Source organism: Ranitomeya variabilis, chromosome 5 (assembly GCF_051348905.1).
Source record: "Ranitomeya variabilis isolate aRanVar5 chromosome 5, aRanVar5.hap1, whole genome shotgun sequence".
In the NCBI taxonomy this organism is placed as follows: domain Eukaryota; kingdom Metazoa; phylum Chordata; class Amphibia; order Anura; family Dendrobatidae; genus Ranitomeya; species Ranitomeya variabilis.
In genome coordinates, this window is record NC_135236.1 from 79,061,355 (window position 1) to 79,078,976 (window position 17,622).

General features: G+C 45.6%; 1 protein-coding gene across 3 annotated transcripts in view; it reads right to left on the reverse strand.

Annotated features, from left to right (window-relative positions):
- ADGRL1 (adhesion G protein-coupled receptor L1) overlaps positions 1–17,622 on the reverse strand; it is a 526,256-nt gene that overhangs the window by 87,987 nt on the left and 420,647 nt on the right. For all 3 annotated transcript variants that reach the window (XM_077262603.1, XM_077262602.1, XM_077262604.1), the window contains one exon: positions 16,196–17,014. In XM_077262603.1, the coding sequence (XP_077118718.1) occupies positions 16,196–17,014 (819 nt within the window). The remainder of the gene's footprint in view (positions 1–16,195; positions 17,015–17,622) is intronic.

Here is a 17,622-nt window from a genome sequence, read left to right on the forward strand (position 1 = left end):
ATGTTCTGGCACAGACAAGTTGAAAAGTCGGCCCTTAGGGAACTTACAGCCTGGAATCAAGTCAATAGCACAATCACAGTCCCTATGCGGTGGAAGGGAACTGGATTTGGGCTCATCGAATACATCCTGGAAATCTGACAAAAACTCAGGAATTTCAGAAGAGGGGGAGGAGGAAATTAACATCAAAGGAACGTCACCATGAACCCCCTGACAACCCCAACTAGTCACAGACATAGATATCCAATCCAACACCGGATTATGCACCTGTAACCATGGGAAACCCAGCACAATAGCATCATGCAAATTATGCAAAACCAGAAAATGACAATCTTTCTGGTGAGCTGGCACCATGCACATGGTCAGCTGTGTTCAAAACTGAGGTTTATTTTTAGCCAACGGTGTAGCATCAATGCCCCTCAAAGGAATAGGACTCTGTAAAGGCTGCAAGGGGAAACCACAACGTCTGGCAAATTCTAAGTCCATTAAGTTTAAAGCGGCGCCTGAATCCACAAATGCCATGACAGAAAATGACGATAATGAGCAGATCAGGGTCACAAATAACAGAAATTTAGGTTGTACAGTACTGATGGTAACGGAACTAGCGATTCTCATGGTACGCTTAGGGCAATCCGAAATAACATGAGCAGAATCGCCGCAGTAAAAACACAACCTATTCTGACGTCTGAATCCTTGTCGTTCAGCTCTAGACACAATCCTATCACACTGCATAGGCTCAGGACTCCACTCGGAAGACAACGCCATAGTGTGCACAACTCTGCGCTCGCGCAAGCGCCGATCAATCTGAATGGCCAGAGACATAGAATCACTCAGACGAGCAGGTGTGGGGAACCCCACCATAACATCTTTAACGGATTCAGAAAGACCCTTTCTGAAAATTGCCGTCAAGGCATCCTCATTCCATTTAGTCAGCACAGACCATTTTCTAAATTTCTGGCAATACGATTCTGCCGCTTCTTGACCCTGACACAGGGCCAACAAGGTCTTCTCAGCATGATCCACTGAATTAGGTTCATCATACAATAACCCAGGCGCCTGGAAAAAGGTGTCTACATGAAGCAAAGCCGGATTCCCAGGTTCCAGGGCAAATGCCCAATCCTGGGGGCACCACGCAGCAGAGATATGACAATTTTAACCTGCTGGATGGGATCACCAGAGGAACGGGGTTTCAGAGCAAAAAACAATTTACAGTTATTTTTAAAGCTCAAAAATTTGGACCTGTCCCCAAAAAACAAATCAGGAGTTGGAATTCTAGGCTCTAAAACCAGAGTCTGAACGATATAATCGGAAATACCCTGTACTCTAGCAGCAAGTTGATCCACACGAGAAGCCAATCCCTGAACATCCATGCCAGCGCCAAACTCCTGAGCCACCCAGAGGTAAAGAGGGAAAAAAAACACAACAGACTACAGAAAAAAAAATGGCTCAGCACTTTCCTTCCCTTCTTCTGAGATGCGATTAACTCATTGTGGGCCAGTTGTACTGTTATGATCTGGTGGCCTAGGAGCAGCATGAGACGCACTCTGGAGAAGGCGGTACCTGTACTGACCGCAGACCCTGAACTTAACACCGCAACTAGAAGTAGCTGTGGAATGTACCTAACACTCCCTAGACATCTCGACACAGCCGGAGGACTAAATACCCCTAGAGATAGAAAAGGGAAAACTATCTTGCCTCAGAGAAAATCCCCAAAGGATAGACAGCCCCCCACAAATATTGACTGTGAGAGGAGAGGGAAATAACATACGCAGACTGAAATCAGGATTTAGCAAAGGAGGCCGCTTCTAGCTAAATAGAAAGGATAGGACAGAGTACTATGCGGTCAGTATTAAAACACTAAAAAATATCCACCACAGAAAATACAAAATCTCCACATCTAACTAAAGATATGGAGGGTATATCTGCATCTCCAGAGATACCAGCTTGGCTGAACAAATCCTTATACAGACCAAGCTGGACAAGACAAAACATGAAAAAGAACTGAACAATAAGGCCCACAGCATGTGGACTGCAAAAAACAAGGCCAGAACTTAACTTTGATGAAATGAACAGCAAAGAAGGAGAGACCAGGCAGGGATGTGAATCCTCCAGGAACAATGGACAACTGGCACTGACTAAAGGGTCAAACAAGACTAAATAGCCCAGTCAGACTTGCAATAAGTGGACACACCTGATGAATGCTGCGATCCAAAGACAGCAGCACTACCACTTATAACCACCGGAGGGAGCCCAAGAGCAGAATTCACAACAGGCCAGACACCCTTAGTAAGTTTTTAATGGATATTAATAAAAATGACTTCTTTTTAAAATTCACTTTTAATACAAGTACGAGTGTCATCAATTTTTTAGATTTGAATATTCTTATCGAAAATTGCACAATCCAAACCCGCACTTTTTTCAAACCTACGGACACCAATAGTTTTATTCCTTTAGATAGTTGTCACCTCCCAAACTGGTTGCTCAATATCCCTAAGAGTCAATTTATGAGAATCCATCGAAATTGCTCCAGGATTCGAGATTTTAATGTAGAGGCTGAAATAATGACCATAACATTTTTGGAAAAAGGGTATAAGAAGGATATACTAATAACATCTAAAGAAAGTGCCTTCACAAAATTACGTCAGGATTTGATCAACCCCCGCCCTAACACATAGGGAGACCAATGAATTTATCCCCATAATTACTCAATAATAATAATAATAATTTTTTTTATATAGCGCCAACATATTCCGCAGCACTTTACAATTAAGCGGGGACATGTACAGACAATAAATTCAGTACAAGTTAAGACAATTTAAAAATTTAAACAGTGACATTAGGAGTGAGGTCCCTGCTCGCAAGCTTACAATCTACAAGGAAGTGGGGGGGACACAATAGGTGAAAAGTGCTCGTTATTTCTGGTCTGGAAATTATAATAAATAGGGATTTTCATAAAAAGCTGCATGATCCGGTCATCAGCCCGTGTGTTTAAGTGCAATAGTCAAGTATCAAGTGCAGTTATCATGTGCATGGAGGGTGTGGAGACAGATGAATAGTAGGGTAGATTCAGAGTAATATTTGGAAGGAGGGAACAGGGCAAAGTTAGTTTACTGAGTAGTTAATGTGGTAGGCTTGTTTGAAGAGATGTGTTTTTAAAGCGCGCTTGAATAGGTCGGGGCTAGGTATCAGTCTGATCGTCTGGGAAAGTGCATTCCAAAGAGCTGGCGCAGCACGAGAGAAGTCTTGGAGACGGAGGTGCGAGGTTCGGATTACAGGGGATGTTAGTCTTAGGTCATGTGTAGAACGGAGGGCACGTGTAGGGCGATAGACAGAGATGAGAGAGGAGATATAAGGCGGTGCAGGACTGTGGAGGGCTTTGTGGGTGAGAGAGATGAGTTTGTACTGGACCCTGTAGCGAATGGGTAGCCAGTGTAATGACTGGCACAAGATGGAGGCATCGGTGAAGCGGCTGGACAGAAATATGACTCTGGCTTCAAGATGGATTGGAGAGAAGAAAGTTTGGAAAGAGGGAGACCGATCAGAAGAGAGTTTCAGTAGTCCAGACGAGAATGAATAAGAGCGACAGTAAGAGTCTTGGCAGTTTCAAATGTGAGAAAAGGTCGGATTCGGGAGATGTTTTTAAGATGCAGGTGACAGGAGCGAGTGAGTGATTGGATATAGGGAGTAAAGGAAAGTTCGGTGTCGAATATGACCCCAAGACAGCGGGCTTGCTGCTTGGGAGTTATGGTTGAACCTTCCAGGGTAATTTCGATGTTGGGTAGAGTCAGGTTCATAGAAGGGAGAAACACAAGTAGTTCAGTTTTGGAGAGATTTAGTTTCAGATAGAGGGAGGACATGATGTTAGAGACAGCAGACAGACAATCCTTGGTATTTTGAATTAGAGTGGGGGTGATGTCAGGGGAAGAAGTGTATAATTGGGTGTTGTCAGCATAGAGATGGTACTGGAACCCAAATCTGCTGATTGTTTGTCCAATAGGGGCAGTGTATAGAGAGAAAAGAAGGGGGCCCAGGACTGAGCCCTGCGGAACCCTGATAGTAAGGGGACGAGGAGAGGAAGGGGAGCCAGCAAAAGATACAGTTAAGAAGCGGTCAGAGAAGTAGGAGGAGAACCAGGAGAGGGCTGTGTCCTTGAGACCTATGGAGCGGAGCATAGTGAGAAGGAGCTGGTGATCCACAGTATCAAATGCGGCAGATAGATCCAGGAGAATCAGCAGAGAGCAAGGACCTTTGGATTTAGCTGTTATTAGATCATTAGAGACTTTAGTGAGGGCAGTTTCAGTGGAGTGTAAAGAGCGGAAACCAGATTGTAAAGGGTCAAGAAGAGAGTTATCCGAGAGATAGCGGATAACTCTCTTCTTGACCCCTTACAATGCCAACTCACATATTTTGCGCAAAATAGTGAAAAAACACTGGCATTTATTAAAGGATGATAAGATTACACTGTGTTCCAAATTATTATGCAAATTGGATTTAAGTGTCATAAAGATTTAATTGTTTTGTTTTTCAAATAAACTCGTGGATGGTATTGTGTCTCAGGGCTCAATGGATCACTGAAATCAATCTTAAACACATGTGATAATTGGTTTTCCAGGTGATTCTAATTAAAGGAAAACTACTTAAAAATGATGTTCCATATTATTAAGCAGGCCACAGGTTTCAAGTAACATGGGAAAGAAAAAGGATCTCTCTGCTGCTGAAAAGCATCAAATAGTGCAATGCCTTGGTGAAGGGATGAAAACATTAGAAATTTTCCAAAAACATAAGCGTGATCATCGTACTGTTAAGAGATTTGTGGCTGTATCTGAGCACAAATGTGTTTGTGCTGATAAAGGCATAATGAGGAAGATTTCTGCCAGGCAAGTTCATCGGATTAAGAGCGCAGCTGCTAAAAAGCCATTACAAAGCAGCAAACAGATATTTGAAGCTGCTGGTGCCTATGGAGTCTGTTGTGAATTCTGTTCTCGAACTCCCTCCTGTGGTTATGAATGGTACTTCGGCGAGTTCTGTCCATGGACTCCCTCTGGTGGCTGTGAGTGGAGCTGCTGGTTCTGAGGTTCCTTCCCCAGCTGACCTCGTTTAGGCCTTGGCTGGCTGCTCTATTTAACTCCACTCAGATCGTTACTTGATGCCAGCTGTCAATGTCCTAGTACTGGTTCAGTTCTCTTGGATCTTTCAGATGACCTGTCTACTTCAGCAAAAGCTAAGTCCTTGCTAGCTTATTTGTTACCACTGTGTTTTTGTCCAGCTTGCTATTACGATTTTGTCTTGTTAGCTGGAAGCTCTGGGATGCAGAGTGGCACCACCGCGCCGTGAGTCGGTGCGGTGCTCTCTTTTGCACACTCTGCGTGGTTTTTTGTTAGTTTTTTATGCTGACCGCAAAGATACCTTTTCTATCCTCAGTCTGTTTAGTAAGGTCTGGCCTCCCTTTGCTGAAACCTATTTCATTCCTGTGTTTGTGACTTCCATCTTAACTCACAGTCAATATGTGTGGGGGGCTGCCTATTTCTTTGGGGAATTTCTCTGAGGCAAGGTAGGCTGTATTTTCTATCTTTAGGGGTAGTTAGCTCTTAGGCTGTGAAGAGGCGTCTAGGCAGAGTCAGGAACGCTCCACGGCTATTTCTAGTTGTTGTGATAGGATTAGGGGGTTGCGGTCAGCAGAGCTCCCACTTCCAGAGCTCATCCTGTATTACTAGTTTGCTCATCTGGTCATTTCTAGTGCTTCTAACCACCAGTTCAATCATAACAGTACAGCTGGCCCATAAAGTGTTAATGCATCTCAATAGAGGGATAAGAGAAGTTCTGAGACCATTTTATTTTATTTTTTTCTCTGCAGTGTGTTTTGTTTCTCTTTTCCCCTAAATCTCTGGGTGGTTCAGGACACAGGTGTAGATATGGACATTCAAGGTCTGTCCTCTTGTGTGGATCAACTCACTGCAAGGGTACAAAGCATTCAAGATTATGTAGTTCAGAACCCGATGTTAGAACCCAGAATTCCAATTCCTGATTTGTTTTCTGGGGATAGATCTAAGTTCCTGAATTTCAAAAATAATTGTAGACTGTTTTTTGCTTTGAAACCCCGCTCCTCTGGTGACCCCATTCAGCAAGTAAAAATCATTATTTCTTTGCTGCGTGGCGACCCTCAAGACTGGGCATTTTCCCTTGCGCCAGGAGATCCTGCATTGCGTAATGTAGATGCGTTTTTTCTGGCGCTTGGATTGCTTTATGATGAACCAGATTCAGTGGATCAGGCAGAGAAAATTTTGCTGGCTTTGTGTCAGGGTCAGGATGAAGCGGAGGTATATTGTCAGAAGTTTAGAAAGTGGTCTGTGCTTACTCAGTGGAATGAATGTGCCCTGGCGGCAATTTTCAGAAAGGGTCTTTCTGAAGCCCTTAAGGATGTTATGGTGGGATTCCCCACGCCTGCTGGTCTGAATGAGTCTATGTCCTTGGCCATTCAGATCGATCGACGCTTACGTGAGCGCAAAAATGTGCACCATTTGGCGGTGTTTTCTGAGCAGAGGCCTGAGCCTATGCAATGTGACAGGACCTTGACCAGAGCTGAACGGCAAGAGTACAGACATCAGAATGGGCTGTGTTTTTACTGTGGTGACTCCACTCATGCTATCTCTGATTGTCCTAAGCGCACTAAACGGTTCGCTAGGTCTGCCACCATTGGTACGGTACAGCCAAAATTTCTTTTGTCCGTTACTCTGATTTGCTCTTTGTCATCCTATTCTGTTATGGCATTTGTGGATTCAGGCGCTGCCCTGAATTTGATGGACTTGGAGTTTGCCAGGCGCTGTGGTTTTTTCTTGGAGCCCTTACAGCATCCTATTTCATTGAGAGGAATTGATGCTACACCTTTGGCCAAGAATAAGCCTCAGTACTGGACTCAATTGACCATGTGCATGGCTCCTGCACATCAGGAGGATATTCGCTTTTTGGTGTTGCATAATCTGCATGATGTGGTCGTTTTGGGTTTGCCATGGCTACAGGTCCATAATCCAGTATTGGATTGGAAATTAATGTCTGTATCCAGTTGGGGTTGTCAAGGGGTATATGGGGATGTCCCATTGTTGTCTATTTCGTCTTCCCATCCTTCTGAAGGCCCTCAGTTCTTGTCAGATTACCGGGATATATTTGATGAGCCCAAGTCCAGTGCCCTACCTCCTCATAGGGATTGCGATTGTGCTATTAATTTGATTCCTGGTAGTAAGTTTCCGAAGGGCCGACTGTTCAATTTATCTGTGCCAGAACACGCTGCAATGCGGAGTTATATAAAGGAGTCCTTGGAGAAAGGGCATATTCGCCCGTCGTCATCACCATTGGGGGCAGGGTTCTTTTTTGTGGCCAAGAAGGATGGTTCTCTGAGACCTTGTATAGATTACCGCCTTCTCAATAAAATCACCGTCAAATTTCAGTACCCTTTGCCGCTACTGTCTGACTTGTTTGCTCGGATTAAGGGGGCTAGCTGGTTCACCAAGATAGATCTTCGAGGGGCGTATAATCTTGTGCATATTAAACGGGGCGACGAATGGAAAACAGCATTTAATACGCCCGAGGGCCATTTTGAGTACTTGGTGATGCCATTCGGGCTTTCTAATGCTCCATCTGTGTTTCAGTCCTTTATGCATGACATCTTCCGAAAGTACCTGGATAGATTCATGATTGTATGTTTGGATGATATTTTGGTCTTTTCGGACGATTGGGAGTCTCATGTGAAGCAGGTCAGAATGGTGTTCCAGGTCCTTCGTGCTAATTCCTTGTTTGTGAAAGGGTTTAAATGTCTCTTTGGAGTTCAGAAGGTTTCATTTTTGGGCTTCATTTTTTCCCCTTCTACTATCGAGATGGACCCTGTTAAAGTTCAGGCCATTTATGATTGGACTCAGCCTACTTCTGTGAAGAGCCTTCAGAAATTCCTGGGCTTTGCTAATTTTTACCGTCGCTTCATCGCTAATTTTTCTAGTGTTGTTAAACCATTGACTGATTTAACCAAGAAAGGTGCGGATGTGGTCAATTGGTCCTCTGCGGCCGTTGAGGCTTTTCAGGAGCTGAAGCGTCGTTTTTCTTCTGCCCCTGTGTTGTGTCAGCCAGATGTTTCGCTCCCGTTTCAGGTCGAGGTGGATGCTTCTGAGATTGGAGCAGGGGCTGTTTTGTCTCAAAGAGGTTCTGATGGCTCTGTGATGAAACCATGTGCTTTCTTTTCTAGAAAGTTTTCGCCTGCTGAGCGCAATTATGATGTGGGCAATCGAGAGTTGTTGGCTATGAAGTGGGCGTTTGAGGAGTGGCGACATTGGCTTGAAGGAGCCAAGCATCGCGTGGTGGTCTTGACGGATCACAAGAATCTGACTTATCTCGAGTCTGCCAAGCGGTTGAATCCTAGACAGGCTCGATGGTCGCTGTTTTTCTCCCGCTTCAATTTTGTGGTTTCGTACCTTCCGGGTTCTAAGAATGTGAAGGCTGATGCCCTTTCAAGGAGTTTTGTGCCTGATTCTCCGGGAGTTCCTGAGCCGGCTGGTATTCTCAAAGAGGGGGTAATTTTGTCTGCCATCTCCCCTGATTTGCGGCGGGTGCTGCAGGAGTTTCAGGCTGATAGACCTGACCGTTGCCCAGCGGAGAAGATGTTTGTCCCTGATAGATGGACTAGTAGAGTTATCTCTGAGGTTCATTGTTCGGTGTTGGCTGGTCATCCTGGAATCTTTGGTACCAGAGATTTGGTGGCTAGATCCTTTTGGTAGCCTTCCTTGTCACGAGATGTGCGTTCTTTTGTGCAGTCCTGTGGGACTTGTGCTCGGGCTAAGCCCTGCTGTTCTCGTGCCAGTGGGTTGCTTTTGCCCTTGCCGGTCCCGAAAAGGCCCTGGACGCATATTTCCATGGATTTTATTTCAGATCTCCCTGTCTCTCAGAGGATGTCAGTTATCTGGGTGGTTTGTGACCGCTTCTCTAAGATGGTCCATTTGGTACCTTTGCCTAAATTGCCTTCCTCCTCTGATTTGGTTCCATTGTTTTTCCAGCATGTGGTTCGTTTGCATGGCATTCCGGAGAACATCGTGTCGGACAGAGGTTCCCAATTTGTTTCAAGATTTTGGCGGTCCTTTTGTGCTAAGATGGGCATTGATTTGTCTTTTTCTTCAGCTTTCCATCCTCAGACAAATGGCCAAACCGAATGAACCAATCAGACTTTGGAAACATATCTGAGATGCTTTGTTTCTGCTGATCAGGATGATTGGGTGTCCTTCTTGCCTTTGGCTGAGTTCGCCCTTAATAATCGGGCCAGCTCGGCCACTTTGGTTTCACCTTTTTTCTGTAATTCTGGTTTCCACCCTCGTTTTTCTTCAGGGCAGGTTAAGCCTTCGGACTGTCCTGGTGTGGATTCTGTGGTGGACAGGTTGCAGCAAATTTGGACTCACGTAGTGGACAATTTGACATTGTCCCAGGAGAAGGCTCAACGTTTTGCTAACCGCCGTCGCTGTGTTGGTCCCCGACTTCGTGTTGGGGATTTGGTTTGGTTGTCGTCTCGTTATGTTCCTATGAAGGTTTCGTCTCCTAAGTTTAAGTCTCATTTCATTGGTCCTTATAAGATTTCTGAAATTATTAATCCTGTGTCATTTCGTTTGGACCTTCCAGCTTCTTTCGCCATCCATAATGTGTTCCATAGGTCGTTATTGCGGAGATATGTGGCTCCTATGGTTCCCTCCGTTGATCCTCCTGCCCCGGTGTTGGTTGAGGGGGAGTTGGAGTATGTGGTGGAGAAGATTTTGGATTCTCGTGTTTCGAGACGGAAACTTCAGTACCTAGTCAAGTGGAAAGGTTATGGTCAGGAGGATAATTCCTGGGTGGTTGCCTCTGATGTTCATGCTGCCGATCTTGTTCGTGCCTTTCATTTGGCTCGTCCGGATCGGCCTGGAGGCTCTGGTGAGGGTTCGGTGACCCCTCCTCAAGGGGGGGGTACTGTTGTGAATTCTGTTCTCGAACTCCCTCCTGTGGTTATGAATGGTACTTCGGCGAGTTCTGTCCATGGACTCCCTCTGGTGGCTGTGAGTGGAGCTGCTGGTTCTGAGGTTCCTTCCCCAGCTGACCTCGTTTAGGCCTTGGCTGGCTGCTCTATTTAACTCCACTCAGATCGTTACTTGATGCCAGCTGTCAATGTCCTAGTACTGGTTCAGTTCTCTTTGATCTTTCAGATGACCTGTCTACTTCAGCAAAAGCTAAGTCCCTGCTAGCTTATTTGTTACCACTGTGTTTTTGTCCAGCTTGCTATTACGATTTTGTCTTGTTAGCTGGAAGCTCTGGGATGCAGAGTGGCACCACCGCGCCGTGAGTCGGTGCGGTGCTCTCTTTTGCACACTCTGCGTGGTTTTTTGTTAGTTTTTTATGCTGACCGCAAAGATACCTTTTCTATCCTCAGTCTGTTTAGTAAGGTCTGGCCTCCCTTTGCTGAAACCTATTTCATTCCTGTGTTTGTGACTTCCATCTTAACTCACAGTCAATATGTGTGGGGGGCTGCCTATTTCTTTGGGGAATTTCTCTGAGACAAGGTAGGCTGTATTCTCTATCTTTAGGGGTAGTTAGCTCTTAGGCTGTGAAGAGGTGTCTAGGCAGAGTCAGGAACGCTCCACAGCTATTTCTAGTTGTTGTGATAGGATTAGGGGGTTGCGGTCAGCAGAGCTCCCACTTCCCAGAGCTCGTCCTGTATTACTAGTTTGCTCATCTGGTCATTTCTAGTGCTCCTAACCACCAGTTCAATCATAACAGGAGTCCCTCGAACCTCAAGGTGTAGGCTCCTTCAAAGGCTTGCTGTGGTGCATAAACCTACTATTCGGCCACCCTTAAACAGTGTTCACAAGCAGAAATGGTTGCATTGGGCCCACACATACATGAAGACTAATTTCCAAACAGTCTTGTTTACTGATAAGTGTTGAGCAACCCTGGATGGTCCAGATGGATGGAGTAGTGGATGGTTGGTGGATGGCCACCATGTCCCAACAAGGCTGCAACGTCAGCGAGGAGGTGGAGGAGTCATGTTTTGGGCCAGAATCATGGGAAACAGCTGGTAAGGCCCTTTAAGGTTCCTGAAGGTGTGAAAATGACCTCTGCAAAGTATATAGAGTTTCTGACTGACAACTTTCTTCTATGGTCTAAAAAGCAGAAACGTGCCTTCAGGAGCAAAATCATCTTCATGCTGACAATGCCCCATCTCATGCTGCAAAGAATACCTCTGAATCATTGGCTGCTATGGGCATAAAAGGAGATAAACTCATGGTGTGGCCACCATCTTCCCCTGACCTCAACCCTATAGAGAACCTTTAGAGCAGGGGTCGGGAACCTATGGCTCGCGAGCCAGATATGGCTCTTTTGATGGCCAAATCTGGCTCGCAGACAGGGCTCCTACCTGTCTATGGGAAGGATCAGTGGCGTAGAAAGGGGGGTGCGGGGGGGGCGGGCCGCCCCGGGCGGCACAATGCGGGGGGGCGGCACAATGCGGGGGTGAGTCAGTGGCGTATCTAGGGGGGGAGCAGCCGGCAGGGGGGCGCAGTCGGGCCGCCTAAAGCGGCGGTCCGCAGTGTCTCCCCCGGCGGCTGCATTCTGTCACCCCCCGCGCTGGGAGTCAGCTGTTCTCTGTGCCGACTGTCAAGCTGACAGCCGACACAGAGAAGCTGCAGCGTGCCGGCTCCCAGTGTTCAATTGTACTCGTATCTGTGATGCGAGTACAATTGAAGCTCTGACTGCCGGGTCAGAGCGATACCAGCAGCGTGATCAGGTCATGTGATCACGCTGCTGACGTCACTCACCTGCGCGGCAGAGCAGGAGATGCAGAGCGGTGGTAAGTGCTCCAATGGAGCTGAAGACACCGAAAGTGCAGGGGGGGAATTTACTGTGTGGGGAAGGGGGGCATATATTGTGGGGGGGATTTACTGTGAGTGGAGGCTGGAGCTGAAGACACCAAAGGTGCAGGGGGGGATTTACTGTGAGTGGGGATGGGGGAAAATATTGTGGGGGGGATTTACTGTGAGTGGGGATGGGGGCATATATTGTGGGGGGGATTTACTGTGAGTGGGGATGGGGGCATTTATTGTGGGGGGGATTTACTGTGAGTGGGGATGGGGGCATTTATTGTGGGGGGGATTTACTGTGAGTGGGGATGGGGGCATTTATTGTGGGGGGGATTTACTGTGAGTGGAGCTGAAGACACCGAAGGTGCAGGGGGGGATTTACTGTGAGTGGGCATGGGGGAAAATATTGTGGGGGGGATTTAATGTGAGTGGGGATGGGGGGCATATATTCTGGGGGGGATTTACTGTGAGTGGGGATGGGGGGGGATTTCATGTGAGTGGGGATAGTGGGATATATTATTGGATTGGGGATATTTAATATGAGTGGAGATGGGGGGAGATTTAATGTGAGTGGAGATGGGGTATTTATTGTGTGTGGGGGGAGATTTGTCATGGGGATGGGGGGATTTAATGTGTGGGGGAGATCTGAGGACACAAAATGAAGAGCAAAGGGGGAGATGGGGGGGCATATATGAGGAAACAGTATGGGGGATGGGTGCAGACAGCTTGGGGTCAAACAGGGGAATGTATGCGGACACAGTATGAGTAGCGATGTGAAAAACGTATGTGGACAGAGTACGGGGAGTGAGGGTGTTGGGATGTGTGCATGCGTAGCATGGGGGACAGTGTAAGGGCACAGCCAGGAGGGGATATGATACAAAGGAGGGGGAGTGTGATGAGAGAGTACAGTATAAATACTGGGCCCTATAGGGGGGACACAGTGTGAGAGGTCAGTGTGAAGAGGGGTCCGGTATAGAAAGGGGAGGTCAGTGTGAAGAGCAAGTACCATAAGAGGGACAGTGTGGGGGTCATATTTTATGCAGACAATATAGTGCGGGGAAATTTTTTATTCAGGAGCATTATAATGACACTTGTATCTTTAAGGGCGTCATGTGGAGACTTTCTGCAAAAGAATGGAGAAGATGGAAGTCTGCAGAGACGGCTGTGGATGAGAAAACTCATCATGGGATCTGGACAAGATGAAGAAAAGAAGAACGGCTCCAGAGGCGACGTCATCTATAAGGTACCTGGATGTAAATGTTATTTGTGATACTGACTAACTCTCATGTTTTTATTTATGTTAGGAGCATTAAAGGGGATGTCCAGGTTTGTAATGAGTCTGCAGTCATTCTTTGTGACTGCAGACTTCTGAGTTCTCACAGTGCACCCTGCACACTGTCAGGATTCTCTGGTGCTGGCGATTTACATACATGCTGTCACGTGCTGACTAGACATGTGTGGCCTCACTCTATGAAAATGAACTGAGCGAGGCCAGGCACGTCTAGTCGGAATGTGGTCGGAAGTATACAAATCGCATGCTTGTGCTGACATGACTGTCCACCGGCCAGGGAGAATCCTAAAAGTGTGCAATGCATTAGTTGTGAGAATTCAGAAGCTGCGTTGTCAGGATTCACCTCTGCAGGTTCCAGTCGTCGACACATGGACACGTCACTCATATGCGATTTTCATACTCATGGTCCTGTAACAACGAGCTTCTCTTCTGCTTCTCTCAGTTTTTCACTGAACATTGGGAGCTTAAGGGAGAGGAGCTCGTCGGTACATGACTAAGTGTGAAAATCGCATACGTTCTGGGGGGGGGGGGGGCGCCAAACTCGGGAACAGCCCCGGGCGGCAAAAGCTCTAGCTACGCCCCTGGGAAGGATGCATGCACCGCGCTCCATCAGGCCGCGGTGCACGCTGATATTGGTAGTTCTTTGATGGCCTGATAAGCATTGGCGGCAGTGGTGAGCGGCAGGGAGCATGGACTACATTTCCCATAACTCCCTGCATAGCCGCGCCGTCTGCAAGCACGCACCTGCGTCCCCTAGTGAAGTGGCATCTGCCTCCTCCCTTGTGTCTCCCTTGGACGTTCCAGAAACCCCTGGCTGTGCTGCTGCTTTGAAGGTGCACTAAGCCACCGCTGGACCTAAACAATAATTCGCTGTAAAATAATAAAATAGATAATTGACATAACTGACAATGCGTTGTGTGACATGTCCAACATTCCAGCTTCTTTCTTCTGCGAATGCCTCAAAGCTGGCATTCTCTCAACATCAGGTGGGAAGAATGCCAGCTTCCAGTCATGCGCAGGAAAAAGAAGAAGCCAGACTGCTGGACTGATGTCATGCATCGCAAGCTCACAATGTAAGTTATTTATTTAATTTTTTTACTGCTAATTACCATTGTTTCAGTCCAGTTGTGGCTTTATACAGCAGGGAGGAGCATTCCTTGCTGTACTAAGTGAACATTGGAGCGATTGATCTGTCAATGGCCCTTTAAACATATTGTACGGCTCTCGCGGAATTATATTTCAAAATATGTGGCGTTTACGGCTCTCTTAGCCAAAAAGGTTCCTGACCACTGCTTTAGAGGATGATCAAGCAAAAGACCTATGAGGGTGGAAGGCAGTTCACATCCAAACAGCAGCTCTGGGAGGCTATTCTGACTTCATGCAAAGAAATACAAGCAGAAACTCTCCCAAAACTCACAAGTTCAATGGATGCAAGAATTGTGAAGGTGACATCAAAGAAGGGTCCTATGTTAACATGTAACTTGGCCTGTTAGGATGTTTTGGTGTTAAATAGCTTTTTTTTCAGTGAATGTGACCTCCTAATGCTGCAAATTCCACAAATGAGCATTTTCAGTTCTTTAAAACATATCAAATGTTTAGAAATTCTACTGTGCATAATAATTTGGAACAGTGCATTTTGAGTTTTTATTCATTTTGATGATTATACTGTTATCATTGGGAGGTTTCTTCAATAAAATTTGATGTATAATCTAACGGGTGATGACTTTTATTAGACTGACTTTCATTTGTACCGACCATTTAGGAAAATCTGATGAAAATGTAATTTGCATAATAATTTGGAACATAGTGTATAGGGGACAAAATTCCCACGCATCCTAGGTTCGTATATAAAAAAGCCCAAAATTTGGGGTATATGGTCGCTCCCACTATACAAAATAAGTCTCCCCCTGCACAGAATTCTTTTTTTCATAATATATTAAATGGCTTTTTTCCATGTCGTAGATGCAGTATGTGCAAGCAAACAAACACGCACAAATCAACTAGTATTGATAAAGGGGATATAAATTTTAAGATAAAGAATTTTATTACGTGCTCTACAACAGGGGTGATTTACACAATTAAGTGTCCATGCAATAAATTGTATGTAGGGTGTACAAAGAGGCCGCTGAGGGTTAGAATCAATGAGCACATACGTAACATAAAGAAAAAATTTACAGGCCATCCACTCTCCAAGCACTTTATCGAACTGTATGGTGGATTGGTTCAAACCATGGAAGTATCTGGTATTGAAGTTGTACACCCATATTGGAGAGGTGGGAACTATATAAAATCTATGTCAAGGACTGAGAGTAAATGGATTTTTGTATTGGACACGCTGATCACCAGAAGACTTAACAGCAAGGTCGAGTTGTTCGGCTTCTATTAGCAACCTATTACTGAAGGCATATAAGGATCTCCAATCGGGGCAAGGACCATCCCTGAGGAAGGAAACAGGTGTTTCCGAAACGAGTCGTTTTTTTGGTTCTTACCGCGATCCGTATCTAGCCTCCAGTCACGTGGGCGGTCACCTGATTCACTGAGTCACGCAGGTCCTAGACGAGCCGCCCTCACTACTTGCACCTTGCACGGCATCTCTGTCTCAGGACTTAGCATCTCCGCCCCGTACTGGTGCTTACACACGGAGCAGCTGCTCCCGGCTGGGACAGCTCTCCGACACTACGCTGAAAAGACTATATTAATTCATCGGACTCACTGTACCTGAGAACGTCTGGAAACCACCAATCTATATGCTTCAAGGTACTGACTAAATAGGTTTTTATCTCTATATGAATTGACTATATATATCTGGAACTACAATTCAGATACAGGAATAGGTTGTAGTATCTGTCCACTTGATTACCCCCTATGTCTTTTTTGTAAACCTTATTGAACACAACGGTGCATCTAGATATAAGACATATCTTGGCTATACCAGCGAGAATTATTGTCTGATAATGGTGTATATTTGCAATATCATGTGAATCTTTCATATTCTTCAACCAACATGCAAAGGTCTCCACTTAATAAACATTTTTTTTTCCACAAAACTAACCTTCTGCTGGGTCCGGAGGTCCAAACCTCAATGCATAACGTACAAGAAAGTAGTTATTCCAGACATACAGTTGTCCGTCTCTTGGGTTATAGTCTACAGATGACACATATTGATATGGATTTGGAAAATCCAGTCCACTGGCTCCATTCATTCCTAATGGCTCTTCTCTGTTCCGATGGGTGTTGAAGGCATACTCTAGCCTGTTACCCGCAGACTCGTTATCATCATCTGCATAGACTGATTTCAACACGTAAAGGACCCCACAAGCCATGAAAGCATTGGATGCAGAACGCTTATCATATGTAGTCTCCCACGTGCCTTCAAAACGTAGAGTATATGGATTAAGCTGGGTGATCACCAGCCTCCCACTATTTCCTTCTGTAGCATAGATCACCCACAAACCATTCTCATCCACAGCCAAGTCTATGTCAGTTTTACCACCCCATCTGTATGGTGACGTATCGTGATAATTAGCTGTGGAAATAATGGCCTCTCCGCTCTTGATCCGTGTCCTAAGATCGTATTTTACAATGTTACGTGTACGTTCTTTGTTATAAAAGGCAGCACCATCATATACTACAAAACCAGTTCCATCCACACGACTTGGTAGTCGATACGTAGTGGTGTGACGGCCAGCAGCATAGTCCTCCCATGATGCATACTCTGTTAATGTATCGGTACGGTAGGGGATCCACGGCATAACATAGAGACGCTCTCCAGCCTGAAGGGGATCTCGACACCACGCTCCTGACTGGTGTTCAGATTCATGGGTCGAAGTGGGTTCTAGAATTTCTTGTAACATTCCCGGGCAGACGAAAACTGTGAGGAAGGAAAGACGTGGGAAAGGATAGAGGGAGGAAGAAAGGAAATGTGGAAGGAAATGATACGGTAAAACCATGAATGGATGAGTGATAGAGAAGCAGAAATTAAAAATGTTCGACAATTCGATAAGTGGTACATAAAAGAAATAAGGAAGAAATCAATTGAGTAGGATGACCCATGTTAAAATGTTAATAAAATCGTCATGATGAAATTAGAAATTGGAAGAGGATTAAAGATGGTGGATGAGCATTGAATGATAAAACGAATGTAGAAAAAGAGAGGGAAGAGACAGGGGCAGGAGGGGAGAGAGAAAAAAAATTGTTGTGAGCTGCGCATTCTCTCTACACCCCCTGTATTAACCCTGTGATCATAGGAGGATGAGTCTGGGGGAGTGAGAAGGGTATGAAAAGGAAAGAAGATTAAGAGAGAGAATCAGAAAAGAAGACCCTCTCCTAATCTCAGAATACTCCCACGCTTAACGTATGCCTATCATAACCTATCTGGTTTTCCAAGATACCCGAAATTTCCCACATTTTGCCCACCGCTCTAATGTCTTCTAGAAAAACTTTCTTTTTCACTTTGCCCATCACTAAAGGATACAATGG